Source organism: Aythya marila, assembly GCF_965140915.1.
Source record: "Aythya marila genome assembly, chromosome: Z".
In the NCBI taxonomy this organism is placed as follows: domain Eukaryota; kingdom Metazoa; phylum Chordata; class Aves; order Anseriformes; family Anatidae; genus Aythya; species Aythya marila.
The window spans coordinates 74,660,619-74,679,521 of NC_139080.1; the positions used below are offsets into that span (position 1 = coordinate 74,660,619).

The 18,903-nt window shown below is 48.1% G+C and overlaps 1 protein-coding gene across 1 annotated transcript; it reads left to right on the forward strand.

Moving 5' to 3' along the window:
* The first annotated feature begins 8,032 nt into the window (after positions 1-8,032).
* TXN (thioredoxin) lies at positions 8,033-15,327 on the forward strand. Its single transcript, XM_082783812.1, has 5 exons — positions 8,033-8,186; positions 12,094-12,198; positions 12,836-12,895; positions 13,641-13,706; positions 15,113-15,327. The coding sequence occupies exons 1-5, from the start codon at positions 8,163-8,165 to the stop codon at positions 15,173-15,175; spliced, it is 318 nt and encodes a 105-aa protein (XP_082639938.1). The 5' UTR covers positions 8,033-8,162; the 3' UTR covers positions 15,176-15,327.
* The last annotated feature ends 3,576 nt before the right edge of the window (positions 15,328-18,903 follow it).

Consider the following 18,903-nt stretch of genomic DNA (forward strand, 5'->3'; position numbering starts at 1 on the left):
CACCGCTCCTACAGCTTCCTTTTGAAACCTCTCCCTGTTTTCCAGCACCTTTCCAGGAGCTCCCAGAGATGGAGGAGCCAGAAACAGCTTTCTAGCAAGCTCACCTGCTCCCTATCCCTTTTTTAACATCCCTAGTGGAATGGAAAATCCCCGCTGGAGAACACGTCGAAGAGCCAACACCAAGCAAAAACACTGCCCTTCTCTGAGTCAGTCAGCAGCTCCTCCGTTCTTCATCTCCTTTCACTTGTTAACTTCCCCGTTTTGGGGTGGCTGTGCTTCAAGAGTCCTCCTCGGGGTCCCCATCCTGCTCGCCCACACTCGAGCAGGATCTGGGGAAACAAAAAGCAAAAATAAGTTTAAAGCAAAAAAATAAAAAATAAATAAAAATAACAAAAAAAAAAAAGCAAAAATAAAAAATAAGCAGGATTTGGGGAAACAAAAGGGATTATTTTCTGCAAAGAGGCTGACCTCTGTACTCGGTGAGGACTCAAAGGGGGAAATGAGCCTAACCCTGTGCATTATGCATTCTGGATTTTGCCTTGGAGACACCTAAACCTCAGACGGGCAGAAGGGAAGAAAAGCATTTTGTTAATGCCCAGGTACACGAGGCTGGCTTCCTGGGCTGCAAGCAAAGGAGTCTTCGGTGGTTTTGAAGCAACCAAAACGAGGATGTGGGAAAGAAAAAGGCAGCCTTATCTCCCGACAGGCCTGTGCTCTCCAGTGGGGGCTGCAGGCTCCTGGTGTATCTCACCATGCCACATTCACTGGCCGTGACCTCCTCGCTGGGTGGAGCATGGCACAGAAAGCCCTGAATAATTTAATATTGACCCAGCAGGGGAGGAAGCAAATAACTCACAGACTGTGATCGAGGTGGCTTTAGAGGAAAAGGAGACACCTCACTGCAGAGGAAAAATGTTGTCTGAGGCCGTGACTGCTGAGAAAACTGGACTTTGCTGCATGGTGTTGCTCCTGGATAAGGTTTCCAGAGCGTGTGCATGGAGCTTTGTACCATGGCTTCTCATTAAAGAGAAAAAGTCCTCAGGAAATTGGCTAAAGAGGAAGAAAACATAACACTGGGCTTGTTTTGCTGAGTCAGAATGATGCAAGGGTGCTCGGAAGGAACAAACACTGGCTTTGAGTCACCCGATAAAATCGTGTACCTTGACTATCTCTCCAGTCTGCTGACAGAGAATAGCTTCAATGAGCAAAATCCTCGGTAGCCTCGCTGATCTTTCCTCGTAATGCACTTTGTTTGCACGTCCCCTGCTTTGTCCTGTGCCCTGCGCAGCACGCGGGCCCGGGATGGAGTCCTGCACAGCTCACCATGTGCAGGACTTCTCTAACAAAGACAACTGATGTTGAGGAAGAATAAATCACAGATCACAGGACCACAGAACGGCTGGAAGGCACCTCTGGAGATCGCCTGCTCCAACACCTGCTCAGGCAGGGACGCCCAGAGAGGAAACGTCCCTCTGGGTTCAACTGCAAGCTGTGTTTGTGCTTAAAGAGCAAAGGATGTAAAAAGGGCTTTTAAATTTGGTGAAATTTAAAGGGGGTAGACCTGGGGCAGAACATCCCATCCATACACACCCCCTGCCTCCAACACATCCCCACTGAGCCTGCAGGGCTGCGGAGGTCACCAGGCACGGTGCTCACCAGAGTGCTGACAAGTGCTGGCTTATTGCTGGCGGCTGTGGGAAGCACATTTATGCCATTTACTCCAGGAGGAGACTGGGAGATGTGGTGGCCTGCAACCCCAAAGTCAGTTTGGCAGTGGTTAAGTGGAGGAAAACAGCGGCTGAGTCATCTTTACTTATGATGTTGGACAAAATCAGGTCTCAAACATTAAAACAAAAAATCTCTGCCCCCCCTACAGACTGTAGGAATGTGAAATGTCGCCAGCTCTCCCAAGTAAAGCAGCCCCATCAGCTGCAAGAGGCTGGCATGTCCAGAGCCAGGCCAACAGGCAAACTCATTTCTACATAAGAGGGGGCTCTCAGTGTGCGCCTCTAACATTTTTGCCAGTCGTTTTCCCCGTCACTGAGTGGTAACAGGGCGTAGAGAGACTAAGCAGGCAATACTAACACACCAGCTATAACACACCTGCTTTCCCCTTCATTTTCTAAGCAGCCTTTGCCTCCTGCCCCGTTCATACTGGTGGCCAGAAAGTGTGGATGAAGGCCAGAGGTCTTGCTGGAGCCACCAGCTTTGTGGTGATGCTGGGGTGACAGCCCAGAGCCGGGTGCCTTCAGCACCTTGATTTCTCCATTTTGGCTCCTTTGCCAAATTTCCCCAGAACCCTTCAGCCAGCTGCCCACCGGCCTCACTGTTAACAGGAGCAAGCCTCCGGGTCCAGGGATCACAAAACACAACAGCAACAAGTGAAGTGAATCTGCAAAGGCATGCAAGCACTGATGATTTGCCGAAATGTGCCCCAAAATCAACGTCCCAACCACTGCCCATGCACCACTGGGTGTCTCAGCAGCCACTCTGGAAGAGACCAGCATGTGGTCCTGTGATGCTGGAAATGGGTTTTGCTGGGAGATGGGGAGCAAAGCTGGGGAGCAACCAGAGAAGGGGGCCAGGCTCTCCAGTGAGGAGTTCCTCACGGTCCCATGCCGTTCCTTCCCTTTTCCAGAAATAACCCACCCTGCCACACAATAAGCATGCTTGCTGTCTGAGAATGCTGATGGCGACTGGGCCTTTATTCCAGCACTGAAAGGAGCAGTGAGTCAGGAGAGCCCTTAACTTCGTTAAGAGCTTGAAGGACTCCAGAACTAATTTGCCTGTCTAGACCAGCGCAGTGTCTGGGTGCTGCCTCTCCTCTGTTGTTGCAGCATCTCTCGCAAATGTCGAAATTAGAGCATGGTTTTTCAAACTCAGAATTTCCTTTCTCTGTGTTGCTTCACCAGCTCTCATTATTTCCTTTCTGCAGCTTTTTCTTCTCTCTTTTTTTTTGCACTGTCCAAACACTTCTTGAGCTCTGGCAGCTCGGTGCTGTGCCCACTGCCCTGGGCAGCCTGTCCCAGTGCCCGACAACCTCTGGGTGCAGAACCTTTCCCTAGGTCTCTTCTTAGGTCTCAGAAAAGCTGCTCACCAGTCCAAGGCATCACTCAGGTGAAGCCCTGCAGGAACCCTGACACCATCCCAGGACACAAGACCTTGGAGAAGGTCACCTAAACCCCAGTGTCAGTGCCCAGCCCTCTCGCCCTCAGCCAGAAGCATCTTGCGTCAAGTTGGGATGCCCAGGGCCTGTTAATAAATGTCACATTTCTCAGAAAGCCCTCAGAAGTCATTGAGGTGTTGCCCGGAGAAGAATTGCGCTGCTATAAACCCGGATTGTTTGGCTCCTCTTAATTAGCCACAAAGTCAGTAAACATTAACTACGCAGGCGGGTCATGTGATGCACGTAGATGGTTAGGTCCCAGATGAAGGCTTTAATTTATCTATATATTTATTTATTTTGGGGGGCCCTGTTCTTGGAGGTGGGCTCTCTGGTGTCTGCAGAAAACAAAGGCAAGGCCCCCTGCCTTTCCCTGCACACACAGCACAAGCACCATGGTCAACTTGAAAGCCTCCCCCCAAAACCTCAGGCAGAGGTCGAGGTTCAGCCCAGCTTCACAGGGAGGCTGGAAAGAGACCCAGTGCTTCTCTCTCCTTCAGGCGCTGCCACAGCTCTGAAGAACCATGGCTCGGGCCACAGAGGTCCAGACTTGGTGGGGAAAGCCAAAGTTTTGTTTCCTTCTCGTGCTCGAGGTACACGATGGATGAGGCAGGTTGAAGGGGAGCCTCTCCGTCCCGGGGGTCTGGCTGTGTGCCTCCTCCAGCCTTCTCCTCATTGCATGAATCACAGCCACCTCTGAGCACGTGAAGAGGCAAGTGAGTAGGTGCATGTCTCATGAGGCCGGTAGTGGTGTTTCTTCCTGTCTGCTTTAGGGCATCCCAGCCGAAGACGAGTCCTCAGCTTGTTTTGATCTGGCTAGTGATTTTGGTTGCCCTGGTTTTCAAACGCTTTATTACAGGCACCTTCAGGGAGCCTAGGGTTTTTCAGGATGTGGGAATGTGGTGGCCATCCTCCCACCCTGCTCCTCGCTCTAAAATTGGTTGTGTGAGACTTCTGCAGGTTGACGCTGCGTAATTTGCACATCCAAAAATGCAATTGCTTTGAAACCTGTCAGCTGGAGCGCTTCCGCAGTGTAAACACAGGCTCTCCAGCACCGCCTGCTCAGACACAGAAATGCAACTGCATGTGTAATTTTGGGGGACTGGAGCTTCTGCACGTCCCTTCAGTGAGGATTACATTTCTGTCCCTGAACCTCCATGATATCACAGGCTCTGTGTTTTTTAAGCTTAGCTGCGTGCCTGCACACAAACACCTCTTAACCCGAGTCAGCTTCCACTGCATCAGGAGGTGCAGCACACTTGTCTCTGGGTACAGAATTGAGATGCTCCAGGGGAACATGCGGTACTGGAAGGACAGGGTGATACGGGAATATCACACCCTCCTTTTAGGGCCCTGGACAACTCTACAGCCTCAGCGTGCAAACCACATCAAGCAGTACTAAATCATCCATGGTGGGTGCATTGCTGCTGAAGGCCCAAGTCCTCCAATAGCTCTGTACCTTGTGCAGAAGAAAAGCTGGGAGGTGCCAGCATCTCTCCCTGCAGAAAGGAGAGAGACAAAAGAGTTAAAAAAGATGAAAACAAAAGCTACAGGAGAGGTCAAGAATGAAGTGAAAAGCAACACAGGGAAAAGGCTAAAGAGAGAGAAAGGGAGACAAAGCAAACCAGCCATGTGAAAAGAGGAGGGTGTCAAGTCCTTGGAAGCAAAGTTTGTAAAGTACACCAGTTAGTAATATGGATAGGATGTGGAGTGAAATTAAGAGCTGAAGCTCCATTACCTACCCACTGCTTCTCAGATGCAGCTTCCCGCAAAAGGCATTAGGCAAGTAAGTGTCTACCCTGGAGACTGGATTTGACATTAGGACACCTGAATGGCAGTAGCCAGAGAGAGCACAAGGTGAAACTACATAAGCCTGTCTCCAGCATGCATGGATTATTTGCTTTCTGTTATTGAGCTTTTAAAAAGCAGTTAAGGGAAATTACGGCTTGAAATTCTCTGTGTCACTTTGCAAAGCATCCAGGCGTGACAGGGATCCTGCATGCTGCGTTTGGCCCAGATGCAGGTGCCACTTCATCGATAACATGCTTAGGAAAGCTGAGTGGTCACTGAGCCCAGGACACTTCACTCACAGGAGGTGCACTTGGGATACAGGGTGCTGAGGGGGCCTGGCAGGTGGTGGTGGGGCTGAGCAGGACCCACCAGTCCCGGGACAAGCTCTGCCAGTTCCCTGGAAGAGCAGGGCTGATCCTGGGAAGCAGAGTGTGTGCCAGCCTGCTTTCCTTCTCCTCCTCCCTTTTTTTTTTTTTTTTTTCTCTCAGTGTCTCATCTCATCTTTCAACCAGACATGCTGTGCCAAGTGTTTAAAAGACTCCGGGTAATTGCGCTGCCGGTGTGTTATCCTAGGAGAGAGAAGCGTGCTCGCTCTGTGAGTTAGGCTGGCACAACACGCAGCACACCTATCTAATTATTAAATATTTATTGCGCCTTTAATGGGTCAGTTACAAAAGCAGTATCTTCCCGAAGAGCAGGCTGGAAGGAAAGGGAAAGTGCAATTAAAGGCTCCTGTTTCATTGCAGTGTCAGGGCCAGATGAAACACTCCTACTTTCCATTGAAAGGGGCTGGCCTTCCTATGATAAATGTGATGTGGCTAATTCTTGTAAGCACTGCCTCCTGCAGATTCCTCCATTCCACCATTGCTTAATGCTGGATGTGCCTGGCCACCTGAGACAAGGCCAAAATCATGTTTTCCATTAAATTGTCCCTTCTACTGCTTCACACGCTTGAGGATATCGGCAGATATCATGGTGTTTTGGGGAGACTCTTGTGTCCTGGGTATGCTCAGGGGAGTGTGAGACTTGTGAGAAGTTAGCACAAGCTGCTGGATCTCACTTCAGTGCCTGGCAAAGCAACAGAGAAGATTACTCAGAGGGATATTGAAAATCACTTGAAAGGCAATCCAGTCATCGGGCGAAGCCAACGTGGGTTCAGGAAGGGGGATTCATGGCTATCTAACTTCATGTCCTTTCACAACCAGGTTACCTGCCCGATGGATGAAGTGGTCCTGTGGCCTGCAGGTGCTGCTGACACCTTTTGAGGTCTTTTGGCCCCAGCACCAAATTTTTACTGAATGCTAGTACTGAATGCTTTTTTACCTGGATGCTAGTACAGGCCAAGGGATGCCTGAGTCCTGCCTACTCCTAGGTGGTGCTGATTAATCTACTTTGAGGGCACCTAAATTCAGACCCGACAACTCTCTCCCACAGCCTTCCTGTGCATCAGAAAGCCACAACTCACCCTTATTGGAGCAGGTTTTCCTGCAAAAACAATACAAAAAGGCTGGATTTCTGAGGCCTCTGTGGCCTGCCTGCTCTGCCCTCTGCCAGGGGGGCAGAGGGAGGAAAAGGCAACGCTGCCAAGCCACAGACACAAACCATGCGGGGCTGGCTCTGGGGCCGCGGAGGGTGTTCACAGCCCGTGAGGATGTGTTTTGGGCAGCCTGTGAGGATGTGTTTCCAAAACACAGGGCAGGCACCGGGAAGCACAGGAGGCAATAAATGCAGATTGAAGCGCTTCCGCGGCGGGGCCCCTCCGGCTGTTTCCACGTGGGCAATCGCTGGGCTCCTGCCAAGGGGGGAACCGCGGAGGATGCCGGAGTCGTCAAAATGGGGTTTTGAGGAGGATAAAGAGTAAAAAATAAAAAAAAAATGTTTGTTGCTGGGCACACGCAGGGTGGGAGGGGTGCTTGGTGCTGCACCCTGTGCTTGTGGCGGTGGGAGACTCGGTGGAACATGGAATGGAATGGAATGGAATGGAATGGAATGGAATGGAATGGAATGAAATGAAATGAAATGAAATGAAATGAAATGAAATGGGAATGGGAATGGAATGGGAATGAAATGGGAATAATGAAATAGAAATGAAATGGGAATAAAATGGGAATTAAAATTAAATGAAATTATAAAATGAAATAAAAATAAATTTTAAAAATGAAAAAACGAACGCTGAAGTAAAAAAAAAATGAAAAAATGGACGCTGAAGTAAAAAAAAAGAAAATTGAAATGAAACAAATTGAAACAATGAAATAAAATGAAATTTCAAAAGTGAAATAAAAATGGAAACTAAAATGGAAATTAAAATGGACACTAAAAAATGGAAATTAAAATATGAAAAGTAAAATGAAATAAAGGTAAAATGAAATAAGGCGAAATAAAATGAAATTTAGAAAATTAAATGACGGGAGATAGTGAAATTTTTATTTTGGAAAATGAAGTAATGGGAAATGGGATTAGAAAAGGAAAAATAAATGAAGAAAAGTAAAATGAAATTAAGTAAAATAAAAGGAAATAACGTAAAAAGAAATAAAGTAAAATAAAAGGAAATAAAGCGAAATAAAAGGAAATAAAGCGAAATAAAACGAAATTTAAAAAAAAAAAAAAAAAAAAAAAAAAGGAAAGGAAAAACGAAATAACAAATGAAATGAAACGAAGTAAAACGAAACGAAACGAGGTAAAATGAAATAAAATAAAAATGGAACAAAACACGGTGAAATTAAACGAAGTAAAATGATATAAAGCGAAGTGTGAGGGACTGACACGGCGGGGCCGTGCCCGCCGGGCCCTGAGGCGCGGCACTTCCTGCCCGCCATTACGCAGCACTTTTCTGCCGCCGCCACATGCGCCCCCCCTTCCCCCCCTCCCCCTCCACGCAGTGGTTTCGCCCGTCCCTCTCCCTTCCTCCCCCCCCCCTCCAGGGAGGCGTAGTGGTCTCTCCCCCCGCCCTCCTCCCGGCGCCCCTGATGCCATCCTCGCCCGCGGGCAGCCGAGCGGCGCCCTCCGCGCCTGCGCGGCGGCGCGCGCGGCGGCGGCGGCTATATAAGGGCGGGCGGGCGGGCAGCGGCGGCAGAGCGCTGAGGCGGGCGGGCGGCGGCGGGCGGGTGGCAGGCACGGAGCAGCGCAGCCGGGACGCGCGTGTGCACGCGGCGATCTTGGCCCTCGGGCTCCTTTCTTGCCGCCGGGGAAGCCGCCGTGAGCCGTCGCCATGGTGAAGAGCGTGGGCAGCTTGGTGAGCCGCTGCGCGCGCGGCGGCCGTTGGCGCCGTTGGGCGGCCGTTGGGTGGCCGTTGGGCGGCCGTTGGGCGGCCGTTGGGCGCCGCCTGAGGGGAGCCACGCGGTGGGGGTGGGGGGGCGTGTCGTGAGCGGCAAGGGAGAGCCGGGCGCTGAGGTTTTAAGGGGCGGTGAGGGGGCGCGGAGCTCGGCCAGCGTCCTCCGAGCGAGGTCTTTTTTGGGACAGGAGGGGTCCTGTGGGGCTGGCCGCGTGCTGCCAGCCCGGGATGCGGCTGTGGGGGGGTGCTGCCCCCCGCGCCTGCTGGGCAGCGCCCTGCTGCAGTACAGTGGGAAGCGCCGCGCTCCTCCCGTGGCGAACCTCGGAGGTGTTGACGTCTGACAGCTCTCGTGGCCGAATATACCTCAAACACCTGCGGAGGCAGAGAGCTTAAAGCCAATAAACTGCCGTATTTTCCCCAAAATGGGTTATTATAGAAATTCAGCCTCTTTTTTGTTTGCAGCCTCCCCCCCCCATTTTGCCCTACGGAGCTGCAGAAGAGCTTTGAGTAAGATTTGAGGGTTTGGGTATAGTCTTGGAATGCTTAAAAATGGAGTCAGCAGACCTGGTTTCGCAAGGGGAGTGTGCTGTAGTGTAAAGGGTAATGCGGGCTTCCCTCCCCTGCTGTCTGTGCGCATTGATTTAAGCACGGAGCTGGACTCAGAGCACAGCTGTGTTGCTTGTCCACCGAGGGCACGGACTTGGGTCATGCTGACAACAAGGTCTTAATGTGGGTAAAACATTGTGCAGTGCAGCTGAGCTTTACAGATTAATTCTGAATTGCAGCGAGGCAAACCTGCATTCTGTTCAGAAGCTGTTCTGTTCAAACCCCTTTTTGTACGGCTTGCAAAATTTAATTGTTCTGTATGTGATTTTTAAAGCAGCATGAGCATGACACCTACCTAGATACGGTCTGTGACCTAAAAATGTCTTCAAAACCTGACCAGCTCCCGAGGAGTGGCTGCCTGCAGCACACTCCGCTAGTCCGCCTCAGGTTCCCAGTAGTGCACCCATGACTTAAGTATGTCACCCTGAGATGGATGACTTGTGGAAACTAACAGGCACCGCGGCCCCGTCATCCAAGCCTTTTAAAGCAGAAGCTAACAGGATGTAATAACCTGTTTAAAAAGCTGGCGTTGCTGAAGCCTTCCTCTTCGTGCCAGCTGCTTCTAGTACCTGAGTCACAGCAAGTCTTGGCGACTCGCGGTTTGGGTGATAGGGCAGTTTAGTCTTTGGTCTGTTTATGCTAGTTCTTTTTTTTTTTTTAAAAAAAAAAGCACTAAATTATGTAGTAGCCATTGGCAGTCAGCTGATGATGGAGTTAATCCAAGTTCAAGGGTGACTTGATAAGTGTTGGAAGTGTTTATGACTGTGGTGCTGTGTTAAAGCTGTCTCGTGCTGCTGGGGGCAGTAGACTTCTCACAGCATTCTCCGTGGTCAGTAGCCTCCATTTTGAGGTATTTGCTGGTCCTGGGAATCCCTGCTGCACTGGGGCCTCTCATCGCCACCTGTTTTCTCTGACCTGGTCCTTGGAAACTGAGACTCATTAGCAGAGAATGCAGCATGCATAATTCTGCTGGAGGAGGCTGCAAGCAAAATGAGGCTCTCCATGTGCTCAGGGAGGAGGTTGTAGCTGAATATTCAAAAAACTGGTCAGAGGTTTTCCCCACAGTGAGGTGAAAGTATTGCTAAGGAAGTTGTAAAGATCCTCTTGACAGTGTGACCAAGTAGGAGGTGTCCTGCCTGTTAACAAAGCTTTTCATATGAAAGCTTGTCAATTCACACAGTTAACACAGAATGCAGGTCAGAAAGGTCAAGTAGTTTTCTGTCGCTGCTGTCTTCAGGGTCTTTAGGCTCTCTGGGGAAAGAATCAACACTTTCTCCCAGTTTGGTATCTCTTGGCTCACGAGAGCCAGCACCTTTGCACCCTGTGTCTCTCCTTGGGCTCCCCACAGCGGCTTCATCTGATAGTGGAGGTGCCTCATAGGGTAACCCCTGACTGCAGACCAGACAGGAGGAATCCTGTCCTCCCACTCCGTCCTTGTTCCGCACAATAGCGACCCGGGATGTGCGGCTGTGTGACCACTGCATCCCTGGGCTGGACCTCCCATTGTAGAACACAACAATTATGGAACTGGATAGAAGAACCAGAAATGAGGAAGGTGGTCTGATTGGCAGGTGCAGGAGCTAGAATTAGCGAAGAGCTGGTGATGATAATGCAGAGGTGTGGGAAGCCATACCAAAAAATCTAGCTGTATGGCTTGGATGTGTGAGGAGCGAGGCGTGGCTGAGGAACTTGAGGCTCAAGTAGCTGCAGGGAGCAGATCGCATGGACTGCGACATGCATGACCGTGGAGGTAATAACATGGAGGTGGGAACAGGGTGTTTCTGAGGTTGGGCTGCAGGAGCTCATTCCGTGGTAGAACAGCAGTGTGGAGAGACAGGAAAACTGACTGCTCTCATCTCTCAGGCCGAGAGCAGGCGTCAGGGAGCGTTAGCTGCTGATCTTACAGCAGGGTAGGCTCTGAGCAGCCAAGGTGCAAGGGTGGAAGAGCTCGGCGTGTGGAGGCTGCGTGTCTGAAGATAGCTGCACTGGGAGGCTGCGAGAGCTTCAGTGGGAAGCTGTGATGCCTGATGTATTTGGATTTGCAGCAAGTTAGGAAAACTTCCATATGCTTACGAATACTGGTGGGGGTTCCTCTCCTTGTTTGTTAAAACTCTGACTAATTAGGCTGCTTGTGCTCTGGGCTTCTTGCCTGCACGGCATTCTTTAAGTGGGGAGATGTTTTACTAAGCTCCAGTCTCAAGTTAGCTGACGTTGGTAGGACCAAACACGGCAGGCATGGCAGCACGCATGTTGCTTTTAGTCAGCCTCTGCTCACAGCATGCCAGTGTGCTGCCCTGTGGGGTTGAGGAGAGTGAAGCAGCAACTCTTTGGGTGCAATACCTGAAACGAAGCCCACCTCAGCAGCTCTCCTGAAGGCTGCGTTGCTGTGAGAGCAGAGTTCAGCAATACTGGAGTGGCTTGTCCTTTTTCTAGAAAGAAGCTGTCAGGAAGTAGCTGATGAGCATCAGCATTTTCTGCTTCTGCCTGAGATACTTGTTTGCCCTCTGCTAGCATGCAAATAGTTATTGCTTTTAATGTCTTGCATTTCTGGTAAAACATTCAGTCTTTGAAAATACAGTTAATGGCACATAAGGAGCCCTAAATTGCACAGAACATAATCCAGAAATGACTGGTGTGACCAAGTGCAACAGACTTGTTAGTTACTTGTGTAGTCCACATGTGTAGCATTGGCTTGGCTACTGAAGTTATGCTTCGGTTCACTTGGCAAAGCAAGCTACTTATCCTGCGAAGCTGTTGCTCTAGAAAATACGCTGTAGAGTAAACCACACAACATCAACTTGGTACTTTCTGTTGGCTGGAAGAGGTATCAAACTGGATGAGCGTGCAAAAGCTTGCCCTCAAATTCTGCAGAGGAAGGTGTTCCAGGAGAAAATGAAGTCTTTTCATCAAGCCACAAATGAAAAAAATTGAAATCTTCAAGATCATGAGGATCACATTAAGAGCGTAGCACTACTCAGTATGAGCTGAGGATTATAGGCCAGATTAATTTCTAGGCTAATTTCAGTAGTTCACTGAGTTGTGGTGACTGGGCGTTGTGGTATGTCCTACATGAGTCAGACACCGGTGGATGCTAGTCCTGATGAAAGCAACTCACACAGAAGCATGTGCATGATGATGCAAATAGCTTAGTTTAAGGGAAATCAGTGTGTGAAGGCTGAGGGAAAGCTAGCTTTGGGTTTAGACTTTTTCCTTTCGCACACAAGATAATGTCCTTAACATGTTCAATTCTTTCTTTTTATAGTCTGAGTTTGAGACAGAACTGAAGTCTGCTGGTGACAAGCTTGTAGTAGTTGACTTCTCGGCCACATGGTGTGGACCATGCAAAATGATCAAGCCATTTTTCCATGTAAGTACCATTGTTAAGACCTGTTTTTGTCAGTGGCTGTGCTGAAGAATATATCAATATTTTGTGCTGCTTGTCAGTAATATGGAGGGAACTTCCTTTGTCCGCATAATTTGCATTATTTTCTGGAAGGGAGAGAAATTGCAGAAGTATCTACTCTGTTACTATTTAGTAAAATATACTGGTCTTTGATACAGCTGAGGGCTGACACTGAGCTGCTGCTCTCCTAAGTCTTATACACATCTGCCTATGGGGTGTAATAGTTGCATTGTTTCAAGAATAGTGGAGTTGAAACAATGTTTCTCTTTGTGTATATACTGGCTGTAATTTCTTCCAAATGCATGGAAATAAGCTGCAGCACCTTTCTGTGATCAGCTGAAGGTTGTAAGAGAAGTAGAGACATTTCTCCTGTGTTTATTTAAGGCTTCTCTATAAGGAATGGGTTTCAACAAGTTTCATCAGTCTTACGGATATTGGAGCAGAAAATTATTTCTGCTTTGGTCAGTAACATAGCTGCTTTAAGACGATGTGGCAACTTGCACTGGGGGAGGGAGCAGCAGGGTTGCAATTTCTGTGAACATGTCTCTTACAAGCTAGCTTTCCTGGAGCACTAACTACATAATTTCTTCTTTCATTCTAGAGTTTGTGTGAGAAATTTGGGGATGTGGTGTTCATCGAAATCGACGTGGATGACGCCCAGGTATGGTCAGGGAGGGTATGCTGAGAGAGGGTTGCTGATGAGATCCACGCATGTGACAGTGAAGAATGTCTTTTAAATGCCCTTGGAGATGCTAAAACAAAATGAGATAGGGGCTTAGCAACTATACTGAAAAGAATGTTCTTCTCAGGTGTCCTTTAAGAATTCAGGCTGCTTTGTCTGCGTAGTCTAACCCCCATGGCATGCATTAGATAGCTTGCAAACACTGGTGCTCTGTGCTTTGGGAGGGAGTGTTAGTCTCAAAGGCCTTAATCTGTTTTGATGCAATCTTTCCTAAAACTAATGGCTCACAACTGCAAGAGTGTCTGGTCTTTACACTGCCATTGGCACTGTTTCCCCTTTTATATCTTGAATTAAGAGCAACAAAATGTCTGCTCTATAGCAATTCAAGCAACACTCAATAAGTACTTGAACAACGTCAGGTTGAAACAGGAGAGTTGCTGTAGAGCTCTAGAGCCTTACAAATAGTGTTTTGATGCAGAGGCCTTTAAAAAAAAAAAAAAAATAGTCCAGGTATAGTGAACATGTTCTTGCTAAACTATGAATTAGATGCTGAGAAGAGGATCTGATAGGTTTGCTTCAGGGAGATGTTAATATCAGATGCTTTTGCTTCTTTTTGAACAGTAATGGCTTTGCCCTATTTCCCTAATCAGAAGGAGACTAGTGGGTTCTAAATTGAACATCCTTCAGATGTGCACAACTGAAAATTGCTTTCTGTCTCTTCCAGGATGTTGCTACACACTGTGAGGTGAAGTGCATGCCAACATTCCAGTTCTACAAGAACGGAAAGATGGTAGGCTAAACTCCTGGAGTTCATTTTCCTGGAAGGGGCAGGCCTCTTTCAAACACTTAACAGAGAGGATTGGGAGTATTAGATCACGTGGTGTGCTTTCTCTTTATAATGTATCTGGGGCACAGCTGGCATTGGGACAGTCAGGAGAGCAGTTGGTTTATCTTAGTGTTGCAGCAAATGGTAGCGTGGGCCACCAGCTAACTGATGAAGCAAGCCCTGTTGAGCAGGGTAGTGAGCTGAGTGTCACAGGTTGTACAGGTGGATCTTCAGGAGATACCACGTTAAGTGTCCTAGACTGTCTCAGTGCCCTGCTTTTACTGATCTTGGTTAGCATTTGTTATCTGGATGGAAATCATGCTGAAGCAGAGACATGACTGGATTCCATGAATTTATGCAGCCCTAACAGAAGCCTAGCTTGTGCTGGATGTACACCCAGCTGAAACAGCTGCTTGGTGCTTTCACATAGACTGTACAACCTGTGGAGGGGAGGTCATCCCTCTGCCAGAGCCCCTCTGCATCCTCTGCCAAGGTGGACAGGTGGGATGCAAGGTAGTGACAGCACAGGGTGCTGGTTATCCACCTGGAGTAAAGACAGTGTGAGATAAATGTGTAATCTGGGGCTATAGTTTGAGGAAGCCGAAGATAAGCTTTTCTAATACTAAAAAATGCCTGATATAAGATCATGGCTGAAGGCAATGGAATTGCTCCTTGAAAAGCAGGCATTAAATGTTCAGCGAGTTTCCATTCAGATAAATATGGGGCCAAATGGTGAGTCATAATGAACCTTTGGTCTTCTCAGGATAAACTTCCACTGCTTCAAACAAAAAAATGGAAAAATCAATGTGTTCTCTGGACACGAGTATCAAGCAAGCTGTCTTATGGCCTGTTGTGTAATGCCATACATATATTGCACCCCAGCAGGCAGTGGAAGGAGCCAGTGTTTTTGAGACATGAATGTAGCATGTCTTTGCTGTCTACGTTGCAACAGAGACAGTTTTCATGGAAGTCAGGCTCTGGGGCAGGTCATTCTGACCAATCCTTCCAGAACACAATAGGAAAGGGTCTGGAGCGATCCAAGGTAACTTTAAGATGCATCTGCTGAGAGGTGACACCCAGAGTTCCTTCAAGCCTGTATTTTTTTTAGTTTTTATGCAGCACTGGTTCAGGATCAACTGTTTTTTCCTTTCACATGTCAAAGCCTCCCAACCGTGGTAGTCTGAAAGTGATTCTTAATAGAGTGCACCAGTTTTTGTGAGCTGAGTGAGAGGTGAATAGCATAGCCCATGCAAAATGCTCCCTGTTTTGGGCATAAGGAAATCTTAGTGGTAGCAGGGCTGAATAGACCTATGTTTCTGTCTGTTACGCAACTAGATGTTATGCACTTCTAAAAATTGCTTTCTTTACAGGTGCAGGAATTCTCTGGGGCCAATAAAGAAAAACTGGAAGAGACCATTAAAAGTCTAGTCTAATCTCCAGCCATGGGGACACTGGAGCATGCCTGCTTCGGCTAAATTATAGCCTGTAACTTTTCTACTTAAAAAGAAATCCAGTCAAGCTATCTAGGTTAAATGGTGGAAACTTCTTGATCTATGTAAATGAATACAATAAAGTGTAAATTCTACACTTTTGCTTATTGCCTCGTGCTTGGGTGAAGATGTGAGCAAGTTCTTAATGTCACTGAGGTGCCAGTTTTGCTGTGCTAAAGGAATACTGTCTGGGTGTAAAGGCTCTTGACAAGCAACAATCCAATACGGGGTTACTGCTGAGCATGGGAAGTGGGTGTTGAAAGGTATCACTGATGGTTCTTTAGGAGAAGGCTGCTGGCACATCACCCAGGTGGTAGCTGCCACCCTCTGTCTGAAGGGTCGCTGTCTGGCTTGCAGGTACAAAAAGGTCAGATTGGGAGTTGTAGAAAAGTGGGTATCACCGATACGGATGGCTTCTTTTTAGTTAAAGGTTCATTTCTCAAGCCTTATTTTAGGCTTAGAAGATAAGGTTATGTGTGTATTAAGCATGGTACAAGTACCTGAACATGCTACAAATTCTGCCAGGGAAGTAAGGTAGGATTTGGGGCTGCTGCCTTCCTGCCATTGCAATTTTGCCTTGCCACTGGGGTATGATCTGGTTCTGTTGGCAGTGGTGTGCGTATAGCCTCTGGGCTGGGCCACTTGCTTGTTCCAGATTACTGCCTAGGCGAAGGACTAATGAGGCAAAACTCATCATGTCTTAAACCTGAGATATTTTAAATCTGTATGTTCTTGTCTTCACTTAACTGATCTACTGCATTCTCACACTGCACTGGATACACCCTGTGCTAGACTGTAAACTGGACTCGGCAGTCCTCCAGACCTGTCAGTTGTCTAGATTAATTAATTAACATGACAGTCTGTGTGTACTGTTTAACCGCTGTTTCCAGAGTTACTGAGGACTGCCTTGTCCCCTCCATATCAAAACATCTTTCTTGCTGGCCTGGGTGTTGTCTCCTGGGTAAGGCTCAGTAAACAAGGAAGCAGGGCTGTAGCTAGCAGCTACACCTAACGCAGCGGTTTGGGGAGCTGTGTTGCTCACAGGCTGTCACGGATGAAAACGCAGGCCTTCCTGCTACATCTGTCCACAAATGTGGAATGAGTGAGCCTCTTTGTGGTGAGCAGTGACTCAGATCACACTCACATCACAGGCACGCATGAATTTCCTGCTGCTCAGGAGGGCTGTTTGCTGCCTCTGCTCCCTGCTCAAAGGATTTTTCCATTCCCAAGAAGTGACCGCACCCTCTGGCTGAGGATGAGCCATCAAGAATTGTGGATGTAAGCTCTGGGTTGTGCTGATACAATGAGGAGCAGAATACTTTCCCTGCTGCTCTGGTTGTTTTACTGACAAATGCCTGTTAAGAGCAGGCAAAAGAACTGTTATTCAGAAATCATGATCAGGTTAAATTTGAGGTAATGCTGTGTTTAACAGGATGCAGCTCTGAAATATTTAGGTAATACAGAAGTGATGGCAAATTCAGTTGGGAATGGGGCAGGATCAGGAAGGTCCTGTGAGTATGTCATGTGCTCAGAAGGCTGCAAAGTAGCTCTTGCAAGGACAGCAAATCTTCAGCTTCCTCTGCTGCAGTATTTTCAGTTTCTACAGGCAGGAGCATGGGCTTCAGCCTGCTGAGAATGTGTATGTTGCCCTAGTGTCATAATTTGTGCTAGAATAGTTGATTTTATTCCAAGTAGCTGGTGTGGCGCTGTGTTTCCTCTCTAGGATGAGAACAATGCTGACAGCACACCGATGTTTAGTTGTTGCAGAGCAGCGCTCACAGGGAGCCAAGGCCTGCCCAGCTCCTTGTGCTGCCCCAGCAGGAGCAGGCTGGGGGTGCGCAGGCAGCGGGGAGGGGACACAGCCAGGACAGCATGGGGTGTCATGTGGGACAAACACGGGGGGATGCTGCTGAGGGGGGCTGGGATTGGTGCTGTGGGTGGTGAGCAATTGCTTCGTGCTCTTACTCTTGCTTTTATTGCTCTATTCTTGCTTTTGTATGCTCTTCTTGCTTTTATTCTCTTGTCATTGTTTTCCCTTTCTGTCCTATTAAGTGGTCTTTATCTCAGCCCACAGATTTTACCTTTTTTTTCTTGGTTCTCTTTTCCGTCCTACAGAGAGGGAATAAAGGGTGAGGGGAATGTGGTTTGGGAACAGCTGTGCTGCATATAGCTGCCTGCTGGGTTAAACCACACCACCCAAATGCAGTGCTTCCAAGGAACCTCGCTGAAAACTTGGGGCATATACCCAAACACTGGCCTCAATGTGCTCAGTGAGAACTCAATGAGCGTGGTTTTTGCTGGCTAAACGGAGCTCTGTCCTTCATTTGAAGGAACGAGACCAGTATTACCATATTTCAGAACATACAGCAGCTGGGTTAGTCTCCTTGAAATCATTTAGCTCTGGTGAGAAGCAGGGATGTGACCTGCTTTCATCCTGTGATCTGAGAAAATGCCTTTAAGGGGGAGACAGTAGATGACCAACTGACTTGAATGCACACCACATTTCTTACATATTTGGTGCAAAAAAAAAAAATAAAACAACATATAAAGGCTACTTCTGGGAGCAAGGGTTCCTCCAGGGAAGGAGTTATCCTCCCCTCAGGCAATGACTGCAGTCTCGTTTTATTTGGCCATTAAGTGGCTGAGATCTGTGCCTTGCTGTCAAACCAGTAGGGCAAGAAGCTTTTTTCCTTGCGCCTGTTCTGTAGCTTCCAGCCTCAGAGTGGACTGGCCGACAGGAAGAAAAATACTTCCTCATGCACAGAAATTGTACATGTGGCTGGGATGAGTAGGCTTTACCGGGGAACTGTGAAAGGAAAACCAAGACAAAGGGGTTACAGGGAGTGGACAAGGGAAAAATGCAGGGTTAGACTGCGGTGAAATAGCTGTGCTCCTTAATTCCAGCCATGCTCCGAGCCCCCTGCGATATGCACTTGAGAAATAATTCTTGAGCACCAGCACATCACTGCCATGTCTCTTGCAGTACTCAGCCTAACTTCAGCTCCAGCTGACCATTACCTTTTCCTTCTTTCCCAGACCTGGATTACGTTAGGCTTGGATTTGATAGAATAGCATTTGAAATAGTTCTGATTTCTTGGTGTTCGTTCATCATAGCTAACCGGCTGTAGCAGGGACAAAAAACAGCTCCTAATACCTTATCAAGCTACGTGGTGTTCAATACTTGCCTAATGCCAACCTCATAGCAGACAACTTCCCAACAACTTTGTTGTCCTTTAGTCCTGCAGATTTGGTAAGGATCACGCAGAAGAGCTGGGGGAACTTTGAAAAAGTTGTGTGGTGACACTGGGGAAATGCAAGTGGTGTTTCTCCTCCTCTCTGGAGGTGGTCCAGGCTGGTAAACAGAGAGGATGCAGCAGTGTGAGAGCTGCATGAGGACTTGCTCCCACTTGCAGCTGGCTGAGAAAACAAGTTTGTACCATGCAAGTCTCCACAAGGTGGCAGTGACTGTTTCTGTACTTTTTTTTTTTTTTTTTATACACGCACTCTGGGAATGCCCTGTGCCTTTTCCTTTGTGTGCTGGGGTGCTGGTAGCTCTAGGTAATGGGCTGGAGGAGAGCAGAGGGCGTTCTAGAACTTCTAGAAACTCTTGAACTCCTCTTCCTTTCCCGGGAAGCTTCTATCTTCAGTTTCAGAATGTTAATGTTAGACAA